Source organism: Pelodiscus sinensis, chromosome 8 (genome assembly GCF_049634645.1).
Source record: "Pelodiscus sinensis isolate JC-2024 chromosome 8, ASM4963464v1, whole genome shotgun sequence".
Classification (NCBI taxonomy): domain Eukaryota; kingdom Metazoa; phylum Chordata; order Testudines; family Trionychidae; genus Pelodiscus; species Pelodiscus sinensis.
In genome coordinates, this window is record NC_134718.1 from 31,667,702 (window position 1) to 31,681,141 (window position 13,440).

The 13,440-nt window shown below is 48.1% G+C and overlaps 1 protein-coding gene across 3 annotated transcripts in view; it reads right to left on the reverse strand.

Annotated features, from left to right (window-relative positions):
* ADAMTS14 (ADAM metallopeptidase with thrombospondin type 1 motif 14) overlaps nt 1-13,440 on the reverse strand; it is a 145,209-nt gene that overhangs the window by 56,628 nt on the left and 75,141 nt on the right. Inside the window, exon 1 of one of the 3 annotated variants that reach the window (XM_075934973.1) lies at nt 4,089-6,945. The exons of the other annotated variants lie outside the window; for them this stretch is intronic. Within the exon in view, the coding sequence (XP_075791088.1) occupies nt 4,089-4,367 (279 nt within the window). The 5' untranslated portion in view covers nt 4,368-6,945. Of the gene's footprint in view, nt 1-4,088; nt 6,946-13,440 lie in introns of those variants that run through there. 3 annotated transcript variants of the gene reach the window in all.

Consider the following 13,440-nt stretch of genomic DNA (forward strand, 5'->3'; position numbering starts at 1 on the left):
AAGGTCTTTAAGGCTGTGAACCAGTCTCCCCATCCCGTGCTGGAATTATTGTGGTGAGCATGACCATTTTGAAGCATTGCCTGTGAAGATATTTGTTTAATTGGCGCAGGTTCAAGATAGGTCTCCAACCTCCTGTTCTTTCTCACCAAAAAGAGAACAGGAGGTTGGAGACCTATCTTGAACAGACCTATCTCTTCGCAGAGGGGAGGAGTGTTGTGAGGAAAACATACTCCCTGTATCCCCGTGGTAGGCACTGAATTGTGATGAGGACAGTGATCGTGGCGAGCCCTTTGTTCCTAGTGGGGATTGTAAACAGTGTCATGGTAAAGGCTCAGGAGGGGACAGAGTCCTAGACCCCGTCATGTCCTGGTGGCCCTTGTATTTTGTGACCTGAGGAATGGCAATGGGATGCAGGCTTGTGACCCACTTCCGCGCTGGTCGGCACTTGTGGTGGTGGCATGTATATAGCCGTGACCCGAGGGGACCTAGAGTTAGTGTAGGGTACTAGGGGGCGGCTGGAGGTAGCCCTATCGGTTTCCTGTGCCACAGGCAAATGTTGTACCACAGGTGGCAATGTGCCAGGGATCCTGAATGTGCCTGCGGCAAGCCAGGTGTCCTTTATGCCAGTGGCACCTCTATCACCTCAGGGCCCTTGCTAGGTGCTCTTTTTGTGGTAGCTGATTTTGAGGGCTGTTTCGAGTGCATCTTTGAGCCCGTTATTGATAAGGTTCGAGACTTTGCCGTGCCTGAAGTGCCTGGCTCATCTCCTTTGCTAATTCTTGAGGTGAGAGATTGGGCTGGTGAGGGTCTAGGTTCTGAGCATGTTCTCTGAGGAAAAGGGCTTGGATATTTGCCCTGAGAAGAAGTTGCACTTGAGCCCTTATTGCTCCTTCATAATTATGGGGGTCCAGGGCTCTATCCATAGACTGCGTGTGCACTGTGTTCTCCCTTTCTTTGTGAGCTCTGGTTTTGAGGCTACAGCAATGGACACATTTCTGAAGTACATGTGTCCCCCAAACAGCATATACATTCGCTGTAGGCATCAGAGGCTGGCATAAATTCTCAGCATTTACCACATCTTTTCTCCTTAGCAGAATCTGGCAAGTCTCCCAAAGCTATTTATAGGTATACAAGCAGCTGAGACTGTTTGTGGGTCGCTGGTTTGTTCCCTTTTTCTTTTGTTTGCTTACTGCGGCTTGGCGATGCATGGCGGTAAAAGTTGGTGGGGGCGGCTTTTCGTTTGTTTGTTTTGTTTTTGTTTTCTGTGTAAAAAGAAGGTAGTCCGGAGTGCCTCAGGACTATCTAATCTGGTAATCTTATGCTTTGTCCTCCAGAGTGCGCTGAGGAGGAGAGAACTGAGCTCCATCTGTGGCTGAGGGCAGCGAAGAAGGAAGAGAAGCGCACCGCGCATGCTACTTCAAAGGCTGGAGTGCTGCTCTCCGCTCATGCATGTGCAGCCCACCCAATCACTGTTATCAAAGATGAGCCTGACACCAACCGTGGAGCACCCACAGGGACATCACTTGAAGAAGTATAGGCCATTGCAGTAGAAAGGAGCAGTAGCATGTGTAGGTACTCTTCATGCCTATTTATTTCATGAAACAATCTGTACATGACAGAATTTGTCAATTATCATGAAGTTCAAACTAGGTCTGGAGATTTTGTTAAACCTTGCTACTGCTATTCTCCTCAGTAGTCTTCTCAGTCCTTTCTTTCAGAGGCTATTGGAAAGTCTTACAGTAAACAGTTGCTTGGAATGATCTTTTAGACCGGAGTGAGGAACCTTTTTTTGGGTCAGGGGCCACCAACCCACAGAAAAATCAATCAGAGACTGCACATAAGTGAGAAAAAAACCACCACCCTCCACCAGTGTAGCTCCCCAATGCTACGTGGAGCCCTGTGCACCAGGGGCCAGATCCAGGCAAACTGGGAGCTTCATCCAGTCCCTGGACCTTGGGTTCCCTAGCTCTGTTTTAGACTAATGAACCACATCTGTCTGCAGTGATAACTTGCATCCCAGTATAATTTCCTTAACACACTAGTGGCTTCTGGGACATGTAGTCCATCAAACCAATTATCCTGGCAGAAACACAAACAGAGCTGTCTGAGAAGTAGAAAGAATATAGTCTGAAATATTGAAAATGCATTTTAAAACAGTTTTGTTAATGAAGTCAGCCACTAAGCAAAACACTTGCACAGATGCCAAGAAAGCTAGTTTGTGCGTGCAGCTCCAGTGACAAAATATACACAGAAGCAAGACAGACATCTGTGGCCCTCAGCCACCCACAAAACAGATGTGAATTTGGCAGAAAACACTGGTCTACAAAATGTTTTGATTTTTATAACATCAGACTTGCCTTTTTCAAATGCTGGTCAGGTTAGTAAAGCAATAGGGGCACACAGCTGGAGTGTGGGGATAGAAAGGGTTCCAAAACAGTCAGAGTTGTTTGCTTGTCTCCCAACTAAACCACTGGAGCCAGAGTGGTTACAGATTTAAAGATTTAAACTACAAAAGCCAGAGTCCTTACATATTTAAGCAAAAGGTGAATTGGATTGCCAACTATCAGGAAATATATTTAAAACTGTCAGCTACACTCAGTAAAAAAATGTACAGTGTGATAGTAAAAATGGCAAGCTAGCTTAAATATTTTCCCTATTTCATCCAAGAGAAAACTATTTTTCCTTTACGCCTTCATAAATTTCCAGACTATAAGAACATTTAAAATATGTCATCCAGATTTATGGGACTTTTCTGTTTTGATGGCTAACATTATGGATTCTTTAAAATTCAAACAGACATTGTATGAAGCCAGAATTGCAATTTTCCAGACTATATGAATACTTATTAATGTATAGAACCTAGAATGTATGTACTTATTTTATATTTGAAATTGTATCAGTAAAAAAACTGGAGTATTTGTCAATTTTGAATAACTTTGCTAAATCTCTCCAGCTATTAATACAGCTACTGAGAATTACTGATGTTTGCAAAGGAGTAATTTAAGCCCCAATCTTGCAACTTGTTGTACACTGGCTAACACAAATAAAGTCAATAGGGCTGCCTTTGCACTCAACAATCTGGCCACACGTAACAAGCTACAAGTTGCCTCAAACATTTAAGGTCAGATCCTGCAGCCCTTACTCACATGGATTGTCTCAGTGCTTCCTGTGAAACTGACTACACATGCAAGCAAAGTTCACTCTATAGGCCCTTATTCAACAAGTCCAGTAAGCAAGCAAATGAGCCCAACAAAATAGCAAAGATAACACATCACAAAATGTTCTTTAATAATGTATTCAGCAAAGGTAGTTCAGGGAGCTGTGATAATATTTCATAGCATATTAGTAAGCCTTCTGAGATGTATTTTGTAAAAATACTGAAACCTTTTTAGTTTAGTTTCGCTTATCCAGACTTACTGGAAAAAGAAACCTTGGTTCTCTGAAAGTCATAAGCAGTTATCTATCCATCTTGGATCTTCCAGTATATTCATCATCATAGTATCTAAGTATCAAGATATGAGCATCTTTTTTAGCACAATTCTATTAATGAGAAACACAGTTTCTTAATAGACAAGGAAAATATCTTGGCACTGAGAAGAAAACTGGAGTCAGTATGACATATTTCATACTAAGTTATATATATATATATATATATATATATATATATATATATATATATATATATATATATATATAAGGTGTTTCACGGGGCAATTAATTCAGATTTGATCTAGAGTAGCACAATGCCTCTATGGGATGATTGTAGACATTATGAGCTCAAAAATAGATTATGTAAAAATTAGGGCATTGGAAATTGTTTTACTGAGAGAAGGAATTCCATCTACTCTTTAAAAAATGTCTTGGAATGTTTAACTCCCATCAGGACAGCTATGTGCAGAAGGAACTTCAGCCTACCATCTACTCCAGATAACTTTTGCTCTCAGCTAGTAGCTCCTACCTTTTATGTACATGTGTGCTGAAGCGGAAATCTAATTATCTCTGGATAGCGAGCAGAATAGTATCTACAGAACTTTAGAAGGAAACTAAAGTACCCATTGCTGATAGAAAGAAAAGAAGAAGTTACTCACCTTGTGCAATAACAATGGTTCTTTGAGATGTGTGTCCCATGGGTGCTCCACTGTAGGTGTCAACCTTGTCCTGGCGCCGGAGATTGGGATCTTTTTCAGCCATAGTCCACCAGATCGCACACGCGCGATGCACATTTCGCGCCTTTCGCGCCGTTTATGTGTGCACGTTCCGGCTCCCACCAGTTCCTCCTGATCCTCTAGAGTCTGAAAGACATAATAAACAAGGAACTCCAAAAGAGAGGAGAAGGGCGGGTTGTGGAGCACCCACGGAACACACATCTCGAAGAACCATCGTTACTGTACAAGGTAACTTCTTCTTCTTCTTCGAGAAGTGTCCTGTGGGTGCTCCACAGTAGGTGAGTTCACAGCAGTAGCCTGCTTCAAGGAGGTGGGATTCAGAGTTAATGCCCTGCTGCCGTGGAGAGGATGGCAGAGGCAACTGCTGCACCAGTCATGAGGATGTTAGGCAAATGTAAAGCTGGAAGACCAAGTAGCTGCACGGCAAATGTCTCGTAGGGGAACCCCTTTGAGGAAGGCCATTGTGGTTGCCATTGCTCTCGCTGAATGAGCCTTCAGTGTATGTGGAAGAGGTTTTTTCTGTAAGGAATAATTATATTATACATCAGACAATGACTCTGGATATACATTGTGCCGACAAGGGATGGCCTTTAGAACGTTCCATGGTGGACTCTAGGAGGCTCTGAGATTTATGAAAGCATTGTGTCCTGTCAATATAGAGCGCTAACACTCGACGGACATAGAGGCTATGTCTAGACTGGCATGATTTTCCGCAAATGTTTTTAACAGAAAAGTTTTTCCATTAAAAGCATTTGTGGAAAAGAGCGTCTAGATTGGCACGGATGCTTTTGCGCAAAAGCACTTTTTGCGGAAAAGCGTCCGTGCCAATCTAGACGCGGTTTTGCGCAAGAAAGCCCCGATCGCCATTTTCGCCATCGGGGCTTTTTTGCGCAAAACGGTTCTCAGTTGTCTACACTGGCCCTTTTGTGCAAAAGCGTTTGTGCAAGAGGGCTTTTTCCCGAATGGGAGAGTCATTGTATTTGCGGAAGAACACTGACAATCTTACATTAGATCGTCAGTGTTCTTGCGTAAATTCAAAGCGGCCAGTGTAGACAGCTGGCAAGGTTTTCCGCAAAAGCAGCTGCCCCAAAAGACGCAGCCCCAAAGTATGGAGACGTGCCTGTTGTGCTGAGGAGTGGGGTTTAGGGTAGAATGTGGGAAGAACTATTGGTTCATTTATGTGCAAGTCCAAATTCACTTTTGGTAAAAAGGCTGGTTGAGGACACAGTACTGCTCCATGGGGAGTAAACACTGTGTAGGGTGGTGATGCCGAGAGGGCGGATAATTCCCCGACCCTACGTGCTGAAGTTATCGCCAACAGAAAACCACCTTCATTGTTAGGGTGTGTAAGTCACAAGTTGCCAAATCTCGAAAGGGGGCCAAATTAAGGCATCCAAAACTAGCTCCACGTTCCATGGGTCTGTGGGCTGCCTGCGGTATGGGAAGAGATTAGCCAACCCTTTCATAAATCTCTTTATCATTGGATGGGAAAATACGGAGTAGCCATCCACAGAGTGCAAAAAGGCAGTGATTGCCGCAATATGCACCTTGAGGGAGGAGCAAGACAGGCCAGAGTGTTTAAGATCTAAAAGATTATCCAAAATGCGATGAATAGGGACCAAGTATGGGTCCACGCCTGCACTGGAGCACCATGAAGAGAAGCATCGCCACTTATGCAGATAAGTGTTACGCGTGTTAGATCTCCTACTATGTAGCAGGATGTTTGACAGCTTGGGAACAATTCATCTCTGTTTGTTGGAACCAACTAGGAACCAGGCTGTCAGAGCAAAGTGGTCGAGTTGGGGATGTATCAATTGTCCGTGGTCCTGCGACAGCAAGTTGTAGCGTTTGGGAAAATGATATGGAGAGTGGATCGACATGCAAAACAGGCAAGGAAACCATGTCTGTCGTGGCCAGAATGGGGCTATCAGTATTACAGGGGCTCCTTCAATTGCTATTTTCTCCAAAACTTTGGGAATAAGGGGAGTAGGTGGAAAGGCATACAGAAGATGATGACTCCAATCATATAGAAAAGCATCTCCCATGGACTTCCGTCCTATCCTGGCTCTCGAGCAGTATTGAGGGCACTTTACATTGTGGTGCATGGCAAAAAGATCCACAGATGGAAACCCCCCGTGGTGGAATATGGCATGGATTACCTCTGGGTGCAATTCCCATTTGTGGAGAAATGCCTGCTCAGAGCATCGGCTGTGGAGTTCTGCTCGCCAGGGAGGTATGCTGAGATAATTGTAATGTTGTGCTGGTTGCACCAATTCTATAAACATATTGCCTCCATGCAAAGGGATCAGGATTGAGCTCCACCCTGTCTGTTTACATAGTATACCGTAGTCATATTGTCGGTAAGGACACGAATGACCCGACGGCAGATCAGGGGAAGAAAGTGCCGATATGCATTGAAGACTGCCCACAACTTGAGTAGGTTGTTATGTAGTAGAAATTCGTAAGCGGACCATAGTCCCTGGGTTTGCTGACCCTGTGGATGGGCGCCCCAACCTAGCAGTGATGCATCAGTGGTAAGTTGTATTGTTGGTTGAGACTGATGAAAAGGTATTCTGTCCATCAGGTTGTCAGAGACGCTCCACCACACCAATGATTTCTTTATGTGAGAGAGTACCATGACCCTCCTGTAGACATCTTGGTTGTTTGACATATATATCAAAGCAATCCAATGCTGCAGGCATCTGAAGTGTAGCCTTGCATGTGCTACGACGTATGTCGTAGACACCATATGCCCCATGAGCTGTAGGCAGGTGAGGATAGACGTTCTGGGACTGATACGGTATGTCTACACTACCCCGCTAGTTCGAACTAGGAGGGTAATGTAGGCATACCGCACTTGCAAATGAAGCCCGGGATTTGAATTTCCCGGGCTTCATTTGCATAAGCGGGGAGCCGCCATTTTTAAAACCCCGCTGGTTCGAACCCCGTGCAGCGCGGCTACACAGGGCACGAACTAGGCAGTTCGAACTAGGTTTCCTAGTTCGAACTACCGTTACTCCTCGTGAAATGAGGAGTAACGGTAGTTTGAACTAGGAAGCCTAGTTCGAACTACCTAGTTCGTGCCCTGTGTAGCTGCGCTGCACGGGGTTCGAACCAGCGGGGTTTTAAAAATGGCAGCGCCCCGCTTATGCAAATGAAGCCCGGGAAATTCAAATCCCGGGCTTCATTTGCAAGTGCGGTATGCCTACATTACCCCGCTAGTTCGAACTAGCGGGGTAGTGTAGACATACCCATAGAGAGATCCTGTACCAGGTCTTAATTGCCTACAATCTGCTCACGGATAAGTATGCACATGCTTTGGTGGAATCGAGGCATGTGTAACCTACACACCTAGTGTGGTTACTGAGCAATGCAAGTGGTACCTAGACCACAACAACGGTTAAGATCAAGAGACCTCTACAGTATGGGCTGGGAGCCAGCTGGCTTTTAGCTCAGAGGGTAGAGGCTTCTATACTCCGCTTCAGAGGTCCCAGGTTCAAATCTGCCTGGTGGTGGTTATACATGCACCTATGAACTCTATGGATTGCTGTGGTATTATAGATGACTTTGGAATGTTGATTATAAGTCCAAGAGCTTTGAATATGGATCTGGTTATGTTGGTAGCATGGAGCGCTTCATTGAAAGAAGGTGCTCTAATTAGGCAGTCGTCGAGGTAAGAGAATATGATGATTCCCAGTCGTCGCAGGTAGGCTATTACTACTGCCAGTGTCTTCAAGAAGACCCTGGAAGCCGATGAGAGACCGAAAGGAAGGACCTTGTATTGGAAATGGTCTGAGTCTAATTGAAAGTATAGAAAACGTCTGTGAGCTGGGTGAATGGTCACATGAAAGTAGGCATCCTGTAGGTTGAGGGACATAAACCAATCTCCACTGTGCAATGCTGGAATGATAATCACCAGACCCACCATCTTGAAGCGTTGTTTGCAAATGTACCGATTTAATCATCAAAGGTTCAGAATGGGTATCCAACCTCCTGATTTTTTCTGGGTCAAGAAATAGTGGGAATAGAACCCCCTGCCTTTTAAGTCATCTGGAACCCTCTCTATTGCTCCAATAGCTGAGATAAGCCACCTCTTGTTTTAAGAGAGACTCATGAGCTGGGCCCCTGAAGAGGGACAGAGCGGGGGGGTTGGGAGGAGGAAGTGAGAGAAAGGAGATGGTGAAGCCTAATGTGATTAGCTGCAGGCCCCATCTGTCGGTGGTAATATAGGTCCATTGCTGATGGAATGAACTTAGACGATGGTGAAACAGTGCATTTGTGGCACAAAGGTGGGTGGCCAGTGGAACGGCCTGCAGTCCCTTGACAGAGGCACCAAACTTGCTGCCGGGTGCTCTGCTGATTGGACACTTTAGTTTGAGGTCGTCTTCTCTGTTGTCTCTAACTGTTGCATTGTTGTTCCTACTGGGACACTGGGTGTGAAAACAGTCTGTTTTTGGTAGGGTGTATATTTCTTTTGGCGGTAAGATGGGGTATACATGCCTAAAGTTTTGAATGTAGTTCTGGAGTCCCTGCCAGAATGGAGGACTTGGTCCATCTTTTCCGCAAAAAGACTGCCTATCAAAAGGGAAATCTTCAACCTTTGACGGGAGGTCCTTCTGCACCGCTGCTTGTTGCAGCCATGATGTTCTGCGCAGGACCACAGATGTGGTGGTGGTCCACGCTGTCGTATCTGAGGTATCAAAGACTATGTGCAAAGCTGATCTGGAAGCTGTGTACCCTTCTTGTACCACTGCCTTGAGTATATTGCGTTTGTTATCTGGCAGATGTTCTAAGAGTGGAACCAATTTTGAATAATTATCAAAATTGTGGTTGGTCAAGAGCACAGCATAGTTGGCCATCCTTAGAGTTAATGTCGTGGAAGAGTAGACTTTCCGTCCAAACAGGTCCAGACACTTGCTCTCCTTGTCATTTTTGCTGCCCCTAAACTGAGGAGCCTTAGCCCTCTGTTGTGCTGCATCCACAAGAGTATTTGGTTGTAGATGCGTGAAGAGGAATTCCATGCCTTTAGCAGGAACAAAATATTTCTTGTCCGCTTTTTTGTTAGTAGCAGGAGTTGATGCTGGCATTTGCCATATGTTGTCCGCTATCTCCACAATTGCATCGTCGAGTGGAAGTGCGACTTTTGACTTTTGGGACAGTTGGTGGTTTCTAAGAAAGCAATGTTGGTTTTGTTGTACTTCAGAGAGTTGCATCTGTTGACAGTTGGCGACTCTTTTGAACAGCTCATGAAACTGCCAGAGGTCGTCAGTTGATGATGCATCGCCGAGGAAGACAGTGTCATCGGGTGACAATGATGACAGGTCTGTAGGCAAGTGCCCTTGTGCTTCCTCATGATCCGATGACTACTCGTGCTGCAGTTCTGCATGCTGTGGCATGGAAGGCTCAATTCCAGTAGGAGTAGGAGGTCTTGTTGCAGATAGGGTAGGAGAGTGAACTCTGGTATGTGAGGGGTGAGGCTGGTGAAAGGATGGTGATGATACTGTGTCCCGTCGTGGAGAGTATGAACGGTGTCTGTTGTAGTGAGAGTGCCTGTAAGGGCAGTCATAATATCACGTGCTATATGGGGAATATCTGGAGGAGTATCTGCTCCTATGTATCTCACAGTGCCATATGGAGCTGGAGAGTGTAGGAGATCTGGGCGATTGTGACCTTCTCCTTGAGTGCATGGAGGATGCAGGTGAACGTCGTTGTCGATGGTGGTAATGAGGTGAAGTATATGGCGGTGAGTAATAACTTTGCCTAGTGGTATGATGTCCTGGTGACTGCCTTGAAGGAAATGAACAAGCTGGAGATGGTGAAGGAGGCTCTGGAGAGAACTCAATTTGCTCGGGGTTTGGCGAGGGAGTTGGCAGCTTGCGGGCCTTTTGGCAAGTCTTTGCCGGCACCGGGGATTGATCAAGTGAAGATGAAGCCGAGGTTGAGATGTGCTTAGATGCCAGCTGCGCAGTAGCATGGAGAATCAGTGCTGTCACTGATCGGCACGGCGGTGCCGGGTGTGCTGGCGGTGCCGGATGCTCTGGTGGTGCCGACTGTGTCAGCGATGCTGACGTTGGATATCATAGCAGCGCCGGTTGTATGGTCGGTGCTGGTGCAGTCGGTGCCAGTGCCGGTGTGGTTGGTGCTGATACAGTTATCAGTGCATATGTCGGTGCCGGTTCAGGACTCAGTTACGGTCAAGTTGCGGCAGACACTTTCGGTGCTGCTTCTCTCGATGGCGCCGGGTTAGGTGCCGATGTGCTGCAGCCCTCAGGTCCATGAGTGGACATCGTGCCCAATGTGCCTGGTTTATCCCCTATGCTAACGCGCATCGGGGGTAAGGAGCATGAGGGAGAAGGTCTCCTCTTCGAATAAGTAGGCTTGGGCGACGAGGGCTGGCGCCTGCTAATTACGGTGGAGTCTGTTGGGCGGGAGGAGTCAGTCTCTGGTGGCTGCAATGCCTTGTCAAACAAGAGCATTTTCAGCCTCATCTCTCTCTCCCGCCTAGCTTGTGCTGTGAGCTTAGAACAGTGGGGACATTTCTGAGGAATATGTCCCTCACCAAGGGTATGTCTACACTACCAGCCTAGTTCGAACTAGGGTGGTTAATGTAGGCAACCGAAGTTGCAAATGAAGCCCGGGATTTGAATTTCCTGGGCTTCATTTGCATCTTGCCAGGTGCCGCCATTTTTAAATGTCCGCTAGTTCGGACTCCGTGCCCGCGGCTACATGCGGCACGGACTAGGTAGTTCGGATTAGGCTTCCTATTCCGAACTACCGTTACTCCTCGGTTGCCTACAGTAACCACCCTAGTTCGAACTAGGGTGGTAGTGTAGACATACCCCAAGGCACCTTATGCAGAATGAGTGCCCGTCTGAGTTGGGCATTTTTTTCCTATTTTAACTAAGTAACACACTAACTAAAACTATATAATTTTTTTAAACGATATCAAGAATAACAATATAACTAACTAGGACTACGACTATAAGAATAACAACTATATAATTAACTAATAACTATAAACATTTTTGTCTCTCAAATCCTGACAGGATTGATGATGAGAGAGCACTCACTCAATCCGTGGCCGAGGATGGTCGGGAGGAATTGGCAGGAGCTGGACTGCACGCATACAAACAGTGCGAAAGGCATGAGACACGCCTCGTGCATGCGTGGTCTGGCGGACTACAGCTGAAAAAGATCTCTGAGCTGCAGTGCCGGGACAAGCCCGACACCTACAATGGAGCACCCACGGGACACTGCTGCAAGAAGAATATGATGTTTACAGGTTAATTTAAAAAAAAGAACACATGTGAATCAGGATTGTCCAAAGTACACTGCACAGCACATTTTTTATAGCCATGTTATATAATTGATTGAGTTTCTGCATTGGCCAGACACACAAGGGTGCGCTGCTCTCTGGTGTGATATGCCTGACCCCAGTCAGGGAGAGTTGCTAGGAGGGACGCCAGCACGGCCGGCTCCTCCTGCCCTTGGGCTAAAGTGTGTGTTGAGCTAGAGAAAACCTGGCAGAGCTTCAAAAGCACACCAAATGCCAGCTCTGTTCTGAAGCTGACAGCTCTGACCTGAAGTGCCTTAAGAAGCATTTTGGCAGCTTACACCGCCCCTCAACTGGGTTGGACTTGGCTGGAGTGCAGGAAGGGAGAGGAGGTAAGAATGAGGGCAGGGAGAGAGGATGGGCTGCAAGAATTTGGGAGGAGAGATGGAGAAGAGGAGAGAAGAAGGGAGAAAGGGCAACTCGACATCATGAAAAACTTCAACCTCAATCTGCCAAGTGGTAGCAGTTTGTTTCTCTCCACCAAATGAATTAAATGCCTTCCCTTGTCTTCATAACTCAGAAGTGATTAATCCTTTGTGTGGTGGGGCAGAGTGGCCACCCACTGATGCGGAGGAGGAGGAACCCCTCCGGCCACCATGTTGGGCCAAGGCTGATCCTGCCCAGCCACCTTACCGGAAGCCAGGGGGCAAGGCTAGAACTATAAAAGCCCAGCCAGCAGACACAGTCAGGGCTGAGCCTGCAGAGGGACCAAAGGCTTGCTCTGGACTCCTAGTCTGGGAGGCTGTGACCGAGGCCTGGCCTGGGCCTCCAACTCTCCTGGAGCCCAAGGCCGACTACCTGCTCCTGGCCTGGGAGGCTGTGACTGAGGCCTGGCCTGGACCTCCAACCTTTCAGGAGCCAGAAGCCGCATACCGCCTACCTGCCTGGGAGGCCAAAGCTGCGGCCCAGCCCGGCCTGCCTACCCCAGCAGACCCTGCAGAGAACCAGCCTGATTCCATGCCTCAGCCCCTGCCCCGGGAGAAACTGCTGCCGCTGCCTGATCCTGAGGACTGACCCAGACACCTTACGCCACCTGCACCAGGAGCCCAGCTGAGCCCCACAGACCTGTGAGCCGCAGAGGACTGGGCCAGACCACTGGGAGCACCCAGCCAGAAAGTCAGGAACCAGCTGAAGGTAGGGTTACCAGGTGTCCGGTATTGTACCGGACAGTCCGGTGTTTGCGCTCTCTGTCCGGTAAAAAAAATCAGAAAATACTGGACATGTGCAATGTCCGGTATTTTCTGATTTTTCCGGCTGCGCACCGGATGGAAGCCTGGCATGGGCGGGGGAGCGGCTGGGAGTCCCAGCTGGGAGGTGGGGCAGCAGTTGCTGCCGGGAGCCCTCAATTGGTTGAGTATGAGAAGGAGGGGAAACCTCCTTCTCACTCCTGCGTCGCCAGGAGCTTGCACGGGACAGGCAGCAAATGCCCAGGTCACTCCTGCTCCCCGCCAGCCAAATTTGCTCACCCCCCCTTCCTGGCCAGACGGTGCTCCACCACTTCCCCTCCTGATCTTCCCCAGCCAGCTCCCCTGCACCTCCCCCCAGCTCTGCCTTCCGCCAGCCCGTTCCTCTTCCTAATCTCCCCCAGCCAGCGCTGCTGCACCTCTCCCCGCCAGCTCTGCTTCCCGCCCCCCCTTCCTCCTGGACAGCGCCACGGACAGCCCCCCCCCCCCGCCAGCTCTGCTTCCCGCTGGCCTGTTCCTCTTCCTGATCTCCCCCGGGCAGCACCGCTGCACCCCTCTCCCCACTAGCTCTGCTTCCCGCCCCCCCCTTCCTCCCAGCCACCCTCGCAGCTCCCAATCCCCCCCAGCTGTGCTTCCTGCCCCTCCTTACTCCCAGCCGGTCCCCTCTCCCCTGATATCCCGTGGCCAGCCCCATTCCGCCCTCCCTCCCCTCCCCCCCACAACCAGCCCTGCTTCCCGTTGGCCCCCCCATCTCTCC